The sequence below is a fragment of the Bos indicus genome, chromosome 7 (assembly GCF_029378745.1).
Source record: "Bos indicus isolate NIAB-ARS_2022 breed Sahiwal x Tharparkar chromosome 7, NIAB-ARS_B.indTharparkar_mat_pri_1.0, whole genome shotgun sequence".
Classification (NCBI taxonomy): domain Eukaryota; kingdom Metazoa; phylum Chordata; class Mammalia; order Artiodactyla; family Bovidae; genus Bos; species Bos indicus.
The window spans coordinates 87,543,094-87,559,292 of NC_091766.1; the positions used below are offsets into that span (position 1 = coordinate 87,543,094).

General features: G+C 37.4%; 1 protein-coding gene across 4 annotated transcripts in view; it reads right to left on the reverse strand.

Annotated features, from left to right (window-relative positions):
- TMEM161B (transmembrane protein 161B) overlaps positions 1-16,199 on the reverse strand; it is a 78,335-nt gene that overhangs the window by 7,377 nt on the left and 54,759 nt on the right. For 3 of the 4 annotated variants that reach the window (XM_019965408.2, XM_070794019.1, XM_070794018.1), the window contains 3 exons: positions 3,765-3,916; positions 3,284-3,344; positions 2,641-2,781 (listed from right to left, as the gene is read on the reverse strand). In XM_019965408.2, coding sequence (XP_019820967.1) covers positions 2,641-2,781; positions 3,284-3,344; positions 3,765-3,916 — 354 coding nt within the window. The remainder of the gene's footprint in view (positions 1-2,640; positions 2,782-3,283; positions 3,345-3,764; positions 3,917-16,199) is intronic. The other variant, XM_070794020.1, reaches the window with a different exon arrangement.

Consider the following 16,199-nt stretch of genomic DNA (forward strand, 5'->3'; position numbering starts at 1 on the left):
AACTTGGGACTTAAAAAATGAAGGTAGGAACTTTATTTTCAGTATTCTATATTAAGGTATTGTTGCCACCATTATTTTATATTAATCATTATCACTCAACACTAATTTGAGCCCTTATAAAAACAACTCATTATTTTAATGTTTCAGATGAGAATGTTTAGATTGAGGAAAGTTAAATGATTTGCACATGGTAATATTACAGGTGAGAAAGAGATTAAGCACTAAAATCTAAATCTGTTCACTCCCACTCTAGGGTTCTTTAACAATCTCCTACTGTACCCCTGATTTAATACACCGGAACTTGAACAATTCTCTAAACAATCAATGAATCCAATGGATTTTCAGGACAGGAGTCATCTTTTGATATTTTTCAGTCCAGCAGACACAAAGTGGCTTCTGATTACTTACAAATAAGAGACCTATTACGAGGTCCAAAATACCAGATGGGACATGGCAGGTGGAAGCCACTGCATTTGTAATGATCATGTATAATGTTTTAATTAATTGTTAAAATCCTAAATGATTCACATTTTTATTTCTTCTTGAAGAATTATGAACGTTATCTGAAATGAATTTCCCTATCCTATACAAACCAGGAGAAATTCACATTACTCCTACAAGGCAATATACCCAATACAGCAAAAGGTTTCAGGTGTGAGATGTAACGTCATTGTTAACTCTTGCCCCAAATCTGTACCCTACAGAGACAGGTGACTGATAAAGACTGTCCTTGTTTCAGAAAGACGTTCTTCAGACTATTTTATTACCATGTACTGTTTTCATTACAAACCATGCGAGGAAAAGAGACTAAACTGGAGGGTTTAAAATACACACACACACACACACTTTAAAATACCACTGCAGTGTAAGTGATAGTGATTTCTGTGAGTAAACGGCTGGCTCAGGAAACCATGAAGACCTACCTGACTGGGCAGAGGTGGAACTCTGGTTCTAAGCTCTGGCCCTAAAGCAAGTACTATTGCCTGGCCACGGGGGTGAGGAGAATGCAGCTCTTTGCGCCAGTCTGCTGCTCTCACTACAAAACTAGCTTGCCACACCCTGGATCCGGGCAGAGTGCTACAACACAATGTGTGTGTGTGTGTGAGGGGGCCGTTTGTAATACATGGAAAATAAAACTCCAGATTCCCAAAGGGAAAAATCGTAAGAAGCTACATTTTTCTGAGAAGGAAAAGAAAATGTGCCCCCCACCCCCCCAACCCTCAGTGTCTCCAATCCCAAACTACCACTAAATGCTTTAAATGTTTTTATAAAGTGATTCTTTCATCCCACAGCCTGGGTAAACCATCGGGTGCGGGGGAAGAAAGCAGCAGTATTAGGTATGCAGTGTTGCTAGGGAACACTCTAGTATCAAGGAGCAGCCCACAGCGGTTTCAGTAGCTGGTGAAGGGCTCCCCTCCACCCACCCTTTCAGCTTATTTAAATCATAACACTGGGGTTAGTGGACTGAAGTGTGTGTGTGTAGAGAGGAGGGGGAGAACCAGGTTTTGTTTTAAAAGAAGCCATTAGAGAGACGGATGGTGGGAGAAAAGCAGGATGTAGCCAAGAGCATGCTGAGTAAAAGGAGCGGAAAAGAGAGGAATGAAGGAGTGTGTACTAGGAGGTGAGAATAAGTAAACACACACAAAGCATATGCAGGAAAAAAGGGAGTAGAGGAAAAACACAAAAACATTTTCAAAATTAAAATAAAGGAAAATGACAGAGGTAGGAGAGAGAAGAACGTGAAAAGACAGAGAATTAGCATCATTAAATGTAGGTTTTTAAAGAGCAGAAATGTTAGGAAATATGACTATTAAGAGAAACTTAATAGTCATTAATACATATATATACATATATACATATAATACATATAAATACATATATCAAAATGGAATATTCTCAACTTGGGCTTCTACTGCAAAACAAAAAGAGGACTTGGAAATTTGGATCTGGATATGAAATGATGAAGATAAAAATCTGTTCCTCTGCCTAGGTGTCTACACCAAGAAAAGAATCTCTGACAATCACAAAGAATATAGTAAGTGGGCTCCGACTTATACATAGAGATTCAAATACAATTTCTCTATTTGAAAACTAAAATAGTAAACTGTAATTTAACACTATACAGTATTAGTAATCCCAAAGTAAAATAAGCTTACAAATAGGTCAGTAATATAAGGAAAACAAACATTTCTTATGTACACAGATTTAATTTCAAAACATTTTAAAATAAAATGCTTTAAATACAAAATTAAGTTAAATCAAATCATTTATATGAAATTTAAATAAGTACTTTTAGCTTGAAAATTCTAATTGAAAGAAATTCCCATAAATCCTCACATCAGTGGTAGAGATTACAATATCATAAACATTGAACTCTGAGTTCAAAAGAACACAAATATTGATATTTCCATTTTAACAGGAAGAAAAGAAATTTAATAATTAGTGTTTTTTCTTACACAGGACTTAAAGTTTAGAAAAGAATGGAAGAAATTTGCTTATAGTAGAAAGAGGAAGCAGTGTGACATCAAATGGTTATTAATTTTCAATACAATAATTTATGATTTCATTACAATAATATACCTTCATTAAGATGGAAAACATATATTTATCTGCATGTGCTTATGTACATTTTCCGCTTACTGTGTAATTTTTTCTGTTGCCAAATTCAGGGCATCCAGATGCATTTGAGCCAGCCGTAATCCAGGAAATGTCAAAAAAGCCCCAATGAATGAACAGAAAATAGCCAGGAAAAATTTGAAAGTAAGTTTTGAAACAGGACCCCTAAAATTAAAATTTTTTAAAAAGCTGGTAAGTTTTTGAAGTGAACCTTCTAGAAGTTTCTTTTCTTCTAATTAATTACTTTATAAATCACAATAATACAAATAATACAAAGTAAACTCCCACAGAAAGACAGTTCTTATTCTACCACTATAAGGGATTTTAGTGAATTATGAACTTAATCAGACATCTCTTAAGCAACAGTTTTAACAATCTTACCTACATATTCAACAAAAAAATAACATGTGACTCATGAATTTCGTTTACTGTCTGATGGAAGAGGAATTAAGTTAAATAAGAGCAAATTCAAATCCAAATTCTATAAAAGATACTAAGTTTATACAAATGTAAAAAATATGAGTAAGGATATTGCTAAAAGAGACAGTCCTACTTAAAAAAGAACTCTTTTCACTGATTAAAAACAAAGAACTACTTACAGTAAGTGCTATTTTACTAAAAATGGAAAAATTTAACTTGAATAATACTTAATTAAAAAAAAACTTACTGAGATTCTAAACCTTGCTTTTCAAGAAACTGCATCGCACTGTCTGAAAAATTTGTAAACCCTGTAGGGGGAAGAAAATTTACTCTTATCATAGGAGTAAAATACAGAATCTTTCTTTGGAAATAAAATGCTAGAGTATCTTAAATTCTGAAGTGACAAGCTTAGCTCTTTCATGTGCTAATTAGTATGTCATAATGCAATAAAATTTAGTTATTAGGAGAAATAGCCTTTGAAAACATCCCTTTGATATATATATACATTCCATATAATTTACATTATAATCTGCATCTTTATCTATGTGAGTAAACATTAACATTAGAAACACTTATTTAAGTTTAAGGAAAAAATAAGGACGGGAGAGCATTTTTGGAAAAAGCGAGAAAAAACTTAGCTAAAAAAAAAATCTTAAGAATAATAAAGGTTAATTATTTAGAACATTTCAGAATATAAACCTAATTTTAAGAACTTATATAATTATTACCTGTTTCAAGTCCGAATTCCAGATAGTTTTCTGTTACAATCAAGACAGCCATTGCTTTCACAAAGAAAAAAAATCCAAAGGTAACACAGACTGATCTTTCACCACCATCTTCTACTTTAAAATAGTGTGTAGTTAATGAAAATAGAACTTTGCTGCAAAAGGAAAAGTTCAGGAAAAACAACAAATAACTTTGTGGAAGTTAAACACAACCATCTTTACAGGACCTGAACTCCACTAAAATTTGACTACAACATTCATTTTGATTCTACAATTTTTCTCTACAAGGTGTCTTTTGGAAGGAAGTGAAAAGCTAATGAAAATCTGAATAGTCTTTCAGAAAATAGGACATAAAAACAAAGCAAATCTAAGCGACGTTTGTAACATTTTAAAATAAAACACGCACATATACATACTACACTGTAATTAAGAAAATAATGTATTTCCAGTTTCTCTAACTCAAATTCATTAGGAGGTTATTACAATAATTTTATGAAATAGGGTCTTGGTGACATGAAAAGCATCTTGGGGAACTTATTTTTATTGGGCGTGATTGTCAAGTAGTTTGAATTTAGAACACACATCACAGGAATCATCTGTAAATCATCCACTAATTTAAACTTTGAGAATTACAAAAATTTTTGTAACAGTCATTGGTAAGCTTCGGTACAAAAACTGAGCATCTGGGATCACCATTTCACACTACGATGAAACAAAAAACAGGTTTCTGTTGAGTACTCAAAATCAACCAAAGACTCAACATGCTCACCTATTTTAAAATATTTAAATTTTATATGAAAATACTACATTATTTTATCTGATCAGATCAGATCAGATCAGTCGCTCAGTCGTGTCCGACTCTTTGCAACCCCATGAATCGCAGCACGCCAGGCCTCCCTGTCCATCACCAACTCCCAGAGTTCACTCAGACTCACGTCCATCGAGTCAGTGATGCCATCCAGCTGACCCCCTCTTAAGAATTAATCAAATCAAGATCAATCAGTGGATGATCCATAGCTAGAATCCAGATTTCTGTTATATCAAATTGTTCTCCTGGAAAGCATAAACCCACCCAACAAAATAAGTTGTTTGCCAAAAAATCTAGAAAAGCAACTTTTACGTAAATTATATGTCAAGCATGGAAAATAATAATAGCTGTCATTTAGTACTTGCCAAATGCTAAGCATCAGCAATTATTTCATTTCATCCCTACATTAGCCAACTATTATCACTACTTTTCCAGATTTAAAAAAAACTGTGGCATAGGCAGGTTCAGACTTCTCAGGTGGTGCCAGTGGTAAGGAACCCGCCCGCCAATACAGGAGACATAAGAGACAAGGGTTTGATCCCTGGGTCGGGAAGATTCCCTGGAAGAGGGCGTGGGAATCCACGCTAGCATTCATTTTTATTTTTTAACACCAAAAACATTTTGTATTGGGGTATAGCAGTTAACCCCAATTAATTATAGCATTATCACAAATAAACAATGTTGTGATAGTTTAGGGTGAACAGTGAAGGGATTCAGCCACACACATACATGTATCCATTCACCCTCCCATCCAGGCTGGCATGTAACACTGAGCAGAGTTCCATGAGCTACACAAGAGGTTTTTGCTGGTTATCCATTTTAAATAGAGCAGTGTGTGTTACCTTTCCAAAGTCCTTAACTATGTCCTCCCCCCAGCAACCATGAGTTTGTTTTCTAAGTCCATGAGTCTCTTTCTGTTTTGTAAGTAAGTTCATTTATATAATTTCTTTTTAGATTCCACATATAAAGGATGTCATATGATATTTCTCCTTCTCCATCTTACATCACTCAGTATGACACTCTCTAGGTCCATGCATGTTGCTGCAAATGGTCTTATTTCATTCTTTTTAAGGGCTGAGTAATATTCCATTGTGTGTGTGTGTGTGTGTGTGTGTGTGTGTGTGTGTGTGTACACACACCACATCTTCTTGAGAACTACAACAAAAAAATCTCAAAATCTGTATGGAGACAAAGAAGACCCTGAATAGTCAAAGCAATCTTGAAAAGGAAAACAGAGCTGGAGCAATCAGACTCCCTGACTTCAGACTATACCACAAAGCTACAATCATCAAAACAGTATGGTACTGGCACAAAAATAGAAATACGGGGTCAGTGGAACAGACAGAACACCCAGAAATAAGCCCATGCACCAAAACCACCAACTAATCTATGACAAAGGAGGCAAGACTATACAAATATGGAAAGACAGTCTCTTCAATAAATGGTGCTGGGAAAACTGGACAGCAACATGTAAAAGAATGAAATAAAAACATTCCTTAACTGCATACACAAAAATAAGCTCAAAATGGATTAAAGACCTAAACGTTAGTTGGGCACTATAAAACTACTAGAGGAAAACATAGGCAGAACACTCTCAGACATAAATCACAGCAAAATCTTTTTAAATCCATCTTCCAGAATAATGAAAATAAAAGCAAAAATAAATAGGACCTACTTAAAACTGAAAAGCTTTTGCACAGCAAAGGAAACAATAAACAAAACAAAAAGACAACACACAGATTGGGGGAAAATATTTGCAAATGATGTGACTGATAAGGGATTAGCTGCGTGATCTTGGGCAAGTGCGTGCATGCATGCATGCAAAGTCACATCAGTCAGGTCCGACTCTTTGTGATCCCATGGACTGTGCATGCATGCACACACTTGACCAAGATCATAAAGCTAGATTAGAGGCAGCTGGGATTTAAATCTAAGTTGTCTGGATCCAGAGTACATTAAGCTAACAATTTTGTATACTGTGTCTACGGAAATGCTTAAAGCACCTAGGATACAAGATAGTTTAGCAGTAACACATGAAATCATTTTAAAATAGAGCTGCCTTGGCAGCAGTAAATGGTTTGTTCAAACATTCTCATAGTCAGAAGAATTCTTATTCAGGAACAGATAAGCAAGGATAAGGACCCTTGTCCTTCCACTTTAAAAGGAAGCTGTCCTTTGATTCTATTCAAAATATGCTAATATAGTTACTATGCATTCTCTATTAGGATCCTACCTACGATACTGGATATAAATGTAAATAGAGTCCCAGCTGCTACAGCTATAGGCATCTACCCTAAGTAAGCCAACTTGAAGGTAATAAAGACAGGTGATTTTTTTGATCTTCCAAATGCAAGTTGAAATAAATCTCTGCTAGAATGTAAACTTCCTATCAATAATTCTTGTCTCTTGTTCACTGCTCAGATGGAGCACCAAAAAGTGACTGGCACAGAGTAGGTACTTCAGTTCAGTTCAGTTGCTCAGTCGTGTCTGACTCTTTGTGAACCCATGGACTGCAGCACGCCAGGCCTCCCTGTCCATCACCAACTCCCAGAGTTTATTCAAACTCATGTCCATTGAGTCAGTGATGCCATACAACCATCTCATCCTCTGTCATCCCATTCTCCTCCCGCCTTCAATCTTTCCCAGCATCAGGGTCTTTTCAAATGAGTCAAATGACTCAAATGAGTCTTCGCATGAGGTGGCCAAAGTACTGGAGTTTCAGCTTTAGCATCATTCCTTCCAAAGAAATCCCAGGGTTGATCTCCTTCAGAATGGACTGCTTGGATCTCTTTGCAGTCCAAGGGACTCTCAAGAGTCTTCTCCAACACCACAGTTCAAAAGCATCAATTCTTTGGTGCTCAGCTTTCTTCACAGTCCAACTCTCACATCCATACATGACCACTGGAAAAACCATAGCCTCGACTAGACACACCTCTGTTGGCAAAGTAATGTCTCTGCTTTTTAATAGTCCGTCTAGGTTGGCTATAACTTTTCTTCCAAGAAGTAAGTATCTTTTAATTTCATGGCTGCAGTCACCATCTGCAGTGATTTTGGAGCCCCCCAAAATAAAGTAGGTACCTAAACAATAACAAATTTTGCCATAATGTTTTACATGGTAATCCAGGTAAGCTGAAACAGTATTAATTCTATGCTTTAATAGACCTTTAAATAGACCTTTAATAGACCTTTAAATTGGAGATATCCAGGGTTCAAACACTTGACCATTATACATATATATAACCTGAGTTATGGTGAACATAAGAATATGTATTAGCCCCTCTATAATAACTACCATTATTACAGCTCTTAGAGGGCTTCCCTGATGGCTTACACAGTAAAGAATCCACCTGCAATGCAGGAGACCTGGGTTCAATCCCTGGGGTGGGAAGATCCCCTGGAGGAGGGGATGGTAACCCACTCCAATATTCTTGCTTGGAGAATCCCATGGATAGAGGCACCTGGCGGGCTACAGTCCACAAGGTCACAGAGTCAGACACGACTGAGCAACTAAGCACACAGCACAGGGAACACTTATTTCATCCAAGGATGGACATGATAAAGGACAGAAAAGGTAAGGAGCTAATGGAAGCAGAAGAGATCAAGAAGAGGTGGCAATAATACAAAGAACTGTACTAAAAAGGTCTTAATAACCCGGATAACCACCATGTGGCCACTCATCTAGGACATTCTGGAGTGTGAAGTCAAAGTGGGCCTTAGGAAGCATTACTACGAAAAAAGCTAGTGGAGGTGACAGAATTCCAACTGAGCTATTCAAAATCCTAAAAGATGATAATGTTAACATGCTGCGCTCAGAATGTCAGCATATTTGGAAAACTGAGCAGTGGCCACAGGACTGGGAAAGGTCAGTTTTCATCCCAGTCCCAAAGAAGGGCAATGTCAAAGAATCTTCAAACTACCACACAATTGTGCTCATTACGCATGCTAGCAAGCCAGTCCGAACACTTAATGGCAGATGGAGAAAAAGTGAAAACAGTGACAGATTTTATTTTCTTGGGCTCCAAAATTACTGCAGATTGTGACTGCAGTCACGAAGCAGAGATATCACTTTGCCTACAAAGGTCAGTACAGTGAAACTTATGGTTCTTCTAATAGTCATATGCAGATGTGAGAGTTGGCTGAATGTGAAAGAATTGATGCTTTTGAATTGTGGTACTGTAGAAGACTCGAGAGTTCCTAGCACTGCAAAAAGATCAAAACCTGTCAATCCCAAAGGAAATCCACCCTGAATATTCACTGGAAGGACTGGTGCTGAAGCTGAAGCTCCACTACTCTGGCCACCTGATGCGAAGAGCTGACTCACTGGAAAAGACCCTGTGCTGGGAAAAATTGAGGACAAGAGAAGGGGGTGAAAGAAGATGAGACAGTTGGATGGCATCACTGACTCAATGGACATGAGTTTGAGCAAACACTGGGAGAAAGTGAAGGACAGAAGAGTCTCGTGTGCTATATAGTCCATGGGTCGCCAAGAGTCAGACACGAGTTAGAGATTGAACAATAACAACAATCAAGAGCAGTAACTCTCTGGGATAATATACTCAAAGTGAAAAACAAGAAAGAAGACGTTTTACTCTAAGATCTGTTTTCATCCATGGTAATAACAAAAATATGAATTATTTACCACTCGGGGTTATAAATTTAAAGGATGTTCTAAATTAAAAGGCTTGGGCTTGGTATTCTTAAAGCTTATTTAGAAGACAGCTCCCCCTTTTAAATGTCAAAAAAAAAAAAAAATGAAGTACAAGAATAGCTCATTTTTCTATTCCTGGGGCAATCAGCCCTTCAGAAGTGTGTGATGGGAAGTATCACTAATAACCACCCTAGTCACTTTTCCGGCAGTATTATCCCCTCTCTCAACTTTCACTGTTCACACCTTGGTTAATTCCACTCTAGCTAATCTTCCTTTCACATGAACCTGTTACTTTTTCTCAAATACCATGATTCAAGATAAACACTTGCTCATATTTATTTTCCTAACTACTTATTAGCAAAAGCATTATTTTCTTTGAAAAATAATGTGGCCGTATGTGCTAGTTACAGATCAAATGAACTTTCATGGGCTAATCTGGGAGGAAATGCCTTTTAGCATTATTTTGCTTAAAAGATTATTTTATTTCCAAGCATTTCAGAATACAATCTACATGCAAGTTGGAGGTACCATCTAAAAACTGCTGTCTTAGCAATTTACCTGAACTCGTTTTTGGCCATACCACATGGCATGTGGAACTTTCTGGACCAGAGATTGAACTTGCGCCCTCTGCAGTGGAAGTGCAGAGTCTATGCCACTGGGCAACCAAGAAGTCCTTATTTCAACTTTTTAATATATTTCCTTACAGGCTATTATAAAGATATTAGTTATAGTGCTACATTCTATGAAATACCTGATTTCCTTTCCAGACAAGAGAAAACCAAGCATGAAAAGCTAGATGACAAGCTCTGCACTTTTTGATTAAAAAGATCTCAACTTTGTAATAACAAATACATGTTTTAGGACATATATAATCAGAAATACATATACTGTAGAGCTCCAGCATACACCTTCTGAAGACATTTACCAGGCACATTACTTTCATTCTAAATGTCTTATGTTCACCATAACTCAGGTTATATATATGTATAATGGTCAAGTATTTGAGCCAATTACTTCTTTAAAGTAAAAATTAAAACTAATAAACAAGCAAATGCCACTGGTTTACATTAGTTCCCTAACCAAATACTCAGCACCCTGACACAGTCTTGCTCAATTTAACTCTGCAGGACTCTTGGTTATAAACCAATAAACAGATATCTCAAACTGTACTGAAGAGCTTAAACCTCATAATAACAGATGTCAGTTTTTCTATGATACTGAACATTAGGAGAAAAGGGAAGCCAAATTATTTTCTAATAAGGGAAATAAATTTACAAGTCTTATATATCTGCAAAACTAACAATCTTTGCAAATTACAGTAAGAACTTAAAGAGTGATATTTACACTCTAGTTCTTACTTTGTAATGTAGAATTCTGTGGTACTTCCATGTGCTATTCCTTCAAAATGCTTTCTTAAATCATCTAACATTATTCTCTAAGTTTTCCCTAAACATAGTTGTCAATCCACTTCCTATTTTGGCTAACAGCTACTAAATCATTTATAAGCACTAAGAGTATACTGCATCACTGTAGAAGTTGGCATGATTTTGTTACATTAAGCCTAAGCAAGGTTGTCAAATTGATAGGATGTTAATTTCAATTAAAATGATTAATGGGTATTTAACAAAGCACATTTAGTTTCCATGTCATTTAAAGATTAAGTGAACTTTTAAAACTTCTCTATAACTTAATCATTGCATACACATCCTATTACTATTTTTTCTCCTTTTCAATTAGAATATCATTCATTTCAGAGTTCTTGCAGTTATGCTCTTAAATGAAAGACATTGATAGTCTACAGTTGCTTAAACTGGAAAGACTCTAGAGGGGAAAAAAAAATTAGGAAGATTAGGTATCCAGGAAGAAAATGACAGTAAACGCCAGCTAGAGGAAATAAAGGCAGGGCCTGCCTCACCCTCAGTGCAAACCCATCCCATTAACCTGGGTGAAGATATATTGTATGTAATGAAAGGTGCTTCTGAGAGGAGTTAGCTGCCAGTGCAGACAGAAAAAAAGGTTACAAGGCATAACTCTAAGCCCTCTTGCATAATCTAAGCTCTTGGAATAGTTTCCTACTCCAAATTTTCTAATTAACTAAAGTAATAAACACTGCAGTTTAAATTTACATTATGATTGATTTTTTTTGGTAATTCAATTAATAAAGAAAAACTACAAAGTTAAGACTTCCCTGGTTAATATTCTGAACTCCTTAGAGGAGAGAACAGCATTATAAGAGTCCATACACAATTATTTTTAAAATTATGTAATTTTAAAGCACAACTTAATTTTACTTATGATTAAGAAGTGATATAAATCACTTCAGTAAGAGCTGAAGCCAGGTTAAGTGTAAAAAATATGAATGCAAATGACAAAGGGAAAATATCTGATTTTTGAACAGAGGACTACTGGCTCTATTCCTCATGCAAACTGTAGCTTTTCTTATAACGAAGTAAAGTACCAAGTTTTCTAAGACAGCAAGATAAGAACAATTTCACAAGTCTTTAACTTCATCTAACTTTTAACATGCAAGATGGAGTTTTATGAAACATGAAACACGGTTTAAAAGTGGTGACACGGGACTTCCCTGGTGGTCCAGGGGTTAAGGATCTACCTTGCAATGCCTGGTTGGGGAAGCAAGATCCCACGTGCCAAGAGCAGAGCCTGCCTGCCGCAACTACTGAGCCTAAACATTCTGGAGCCACACTGCATGAAGGATCCTGCGTCAAGAAACTAAGATCCTGTGTGCTGCAACTAAGACCTGACCCAGTCAAATAACTAATTGTAAAAAAAGTGGTAAAGACATCCTAGAAAACAGGTGCTCAAACTTTTCTCTCCAGGATATTCTGAATCCCATGCTCCTTATCTATCTCTTTGCCACAACTTAAAAATAACACAAACAAAGCTAGTGGTTCATTTTATTAGTACCAAACACTATGGGTCCATCTCTTCACTGGCAATCTGAAGAAGGGCTTACATATTAGGAGATAATAAGGAAAAAGGAGCAATATTTAAAAACACAACATAAAAACTCCAAACACCACAAAAGAAATGTTTCTGAGACTTAGCTATGATTTCTCTCATTGCCTGGGGGACCCCAAGTCTAGGTTGGAAAAACACTGCTTCATTTTTACTGAAAATGGATACAAGAGTCTATAGAGAAGACAATTTCAAACTCCTTCACTTACACTAAAAAGCAAAATAACATCTTCAGCCAGAAATGGTATCAAATGACCAAAAGGAAATTTCTCAAAGATTACACCTACTGCCAAATTTTGATACCACAGAATCATTAAATAACTTACAAGGTATATCAACACTAAAGGAAGAAAAAACAAAATTAGATGCAATCAAATTCAGGTGGGAAGTATAATCATATATCATTAATATGTTAATGTAACACTATACCACAAAGACCTAAAATGTTATAATGCCTACACCCAGAATTCATACTAGAAAAATCTTCAAACCAATTACTTATTGAACGCCATACTGGAACAAAACCTTTCCATAACCCATAATGTAAACACTCAAACAAATATTCTGATGTAAAATACCACGCTCTGGCTAGGGCCAAAGGTTCAAGCTTTCATTCAATAGTTCACAAGCCTCCACTTAAATCAGAACAGTATATTTACAATCTCTTAAGTGTAAAGCCTTTGACTGTGTGATCACAATAAATTGCAGAAAGTTCTTAGAGATGGGAGTATCAGTCCAAATTACCTGTTTCCTAAGAAACCTGTCAAAAAGCAACACTTAGAACTGGACATAGAACAGGAGACTGGTTCAAAATTGGGAAAGTAGTATGACAAGGCTGTGTATGGCCATTTTGCTTATTCAACTTATATGCAGAGTACATCATGCAAAATCCCAGGCTGGAAGAAGCACAACCCGGAATCAGATTGCCGAGAAATATCAATAATATCAGATATGCAGATGATACCACTCTAACGGCAGAAAGTGAAGAGGAACTAAGCTGCTGCTGCTGCTGCTAAGTCGCTTCAGTCGTGTCCAACTCTGTGCGACCCCATAGACAGCAGCCCACCAGGCTCCTCCGTCCCTGGGATTCTCCAGGCAAGAACACTGGAGTGGGTTGCCATTTTCTTCTCCAATGCAGGAAAGTGAAAAGTGAAAGTGAAGTCGCTCAGTGGTGTCCAACTCGTTGTGACCCCATGGACTGCAGCCTAACAGGCTCCTGCGCCCATGGGATTTTCCAGGCAAGAGTATTGGAGTGGGGTGCCATTGCCTTCTCTGGAAGAGGAACTAAAAAGCCTCTTAATTAACCCCTCAGTTCTACCTGAATAGAACACCTCCTTTAAATGCTAGCTTATTTTGCTTTATAAGATCTTCATTTCTGAAATAAACAGAGTGTTCAGTTCAGTTCAGTCGCTCAGTCATGTCCAGCTCTTTGCGACCCCATGAATCGCAGCACACCAGGCCTGTCCATCACCAACTCCTGGAGTTCACCCAAACCCACGTCCATTGAGTCTGTGATGCCATCCAACCATCTCATTCTCTGTCATCCCCTTCACCTCCTGCCCTCAATCTTTCCCAGCATCAGGGTCTTTTCAAATGAGTCAGCTCTTCGCATCAGGTGGCCAAAGTACTGGAGTTTCAGCTTCAACATCAGTCCTTCCAATGAATATTCAGGACTGATTTCCCTTAGGATGGACTGGTTGGATCTCTTTGCAGTCCAAGGGACTCTCAAGAGTCTCCTCCAACACCACAGTTCAAAAGCAGCAATTCTTCAGCGCTCAGCTTTCTTCACAGTCCAACTCTCACATCCATACATGACCACTGGAAAAACCACAGCCTTGACTAGACGGACCTTTGTTGACAAAGTAATGGCTCTGCTTCTGAATATGCTGTCTAGGTTGGTCATAACTTTCCTTCCAAGGTGTAAGTATCTTTTAATTTCATGGCTGCAGTCACCATCTGCAGTGATTTTGGAGCCCAGAAAAATAAAGTCAGCCACTGTTTCCACATCTATTTGTCATGAAGAAAAACATCTATTTCTGCTTTATTGACTATGCCAAAGCCTTTGACTGTGCAGATCACAATAAACTGTGGAAAATTCTGAAAGAGATGGGAATACCAGACCTGCCTCTTGAGAAACCTATATGCAGGTCAGGAAGCAACAGTTAGAACTGGACATGGAACAACAGACTGGTTCCAAATAGGAAAAGGAGAACGTCAAGGCTGTATATCGTCACCCTGATTATTTAACTTCTATGCAGAGTACACCATGAGAAATGCTGGGCTGGAAGAAGCACAAGCTGGAATCAAGATTGCTGGGAGAAATATCAATAACCTCAGATATGCAGATGACACCACCCTGATGGCAGAAAGTGAAGAGAAACTAAAAAGCCTCCTGATGAAAGTGAAAGAGGAGAGTGAAAAAGTTGGCTTAGAGCTCAACATTCAGAAAACTAAGATCATGGCATCCGGTCCCAGTCAGCTCAGATCAGTCGCTCACTCGTGTCCGACTCATTGCAACCCCATGAATCGCAGCATGCCAGGCCTCCCTGTCCATCACCAACTCCCAGAGTTCACTCAAACTCACGTCCATCGAGTCGGTGATGCTACCCAGCCATCTCATCCTCTATTGTCCCCTTCTTCTCCTGCCTCCAATCCCTCCCAGCATCAGAGTCTTTTCTAACGAGTCAACTCTTCGCATGAGGTGGCCAAAGTACTGGAGTTTCAGCTTTAGCATCATTCCTTCCAAAGAAATCCCAGGGCTGATCTCCTTCAGAATGGACTGGTTGGATCTCCCTGCAGTCCAAGCGACTCTCAAGAGTCTTCTCCAACGCCACAGCTCAAAAGCAGCAATTCTTCAGCACTCAGCCTTCTTCACAGTCCAACTCTCACATCCATACATGACTACTGGAAAAATCATAGTCTTGACTAGATGGACCTTTGTTGGCAAAGTAATGTCTCTGCTTTTGAATACGCTATCTAGGTTGGTCATAACTTTCCTTCCAAGGAGTAAGCGTCTTTGAACTTCATGGCTGCAATCACCATCTGCAGTGATTTTGGAGCCCAGGAAAATAAAGCCTGACACTGTTTCCACTGTTTCCCCATCTATTTGCCATGAAGTGATGGGACCAGATGCCATGATCTTAGTTTTCTGAATGTTGAGCTTTAAGCCAACTTTTTCACTCTCCACTTTCACTTTCATCAAGAGGCTTTTTAGTTCCTCTTCACTTTCTGCCATAAGGGTGGTGTCATCTGCATATCTGAGGTTATTGATATTTCTCCCAGCAATCTTGATTCCAGCTTGTGCTTCTTCCAGCCCAGCGTTTCTCATGATGTACTCTGCATAGAAGTTAAATAAGCAGAGTGACAGTATACAGCCTTGATGCACTCCTTTTCCTATTTGGAACCAGTCTGTTGTTCCATGTCCAGTTAGGGATGGAATATATTTTTGCTATCATGTGCTTGACATTTTTAAAGTTCTAATTTAATGTCAACACTTTTCATACTGTAATTAGGCCATAATTTATAGTTGCCAATACAAAAATAAGAACAGAATAAGGACAGGTCGGCAGATTTACTTAGTAGGAAGTATTTTAAATATACTTATCTTTGAGCTGGAGATAAGAGCTTTCAAATAGCGAACAGGCTTAATTTTTTGTTTTAAAAATGGCAAATTTCTCTCATCTAGGATAACAGCTTTAATAACATAGATGTGTTAAAGTACTACCATGTTTTAACTTAATTTACACCTTCAAGACCCAATTCTCGGATTAAGAAAATGTATTCTACACCCTAACCTCATATTGTTATTCAACAATATGTTTAGATGCTCTTTTGAGAAGGAAAGAAATACAAAGAAATCATATTCTGATATGAAATGTTGCTAGTTTTTTTGCCAATACACAAATCTATTGCACAGTATCCTAAGGAATAAACAGAGAGGTTTTCACAGATGTTTCTCAAAAGTTCTTCACAAAATGTATGATTACCTTTTCACAAAATGTATGAC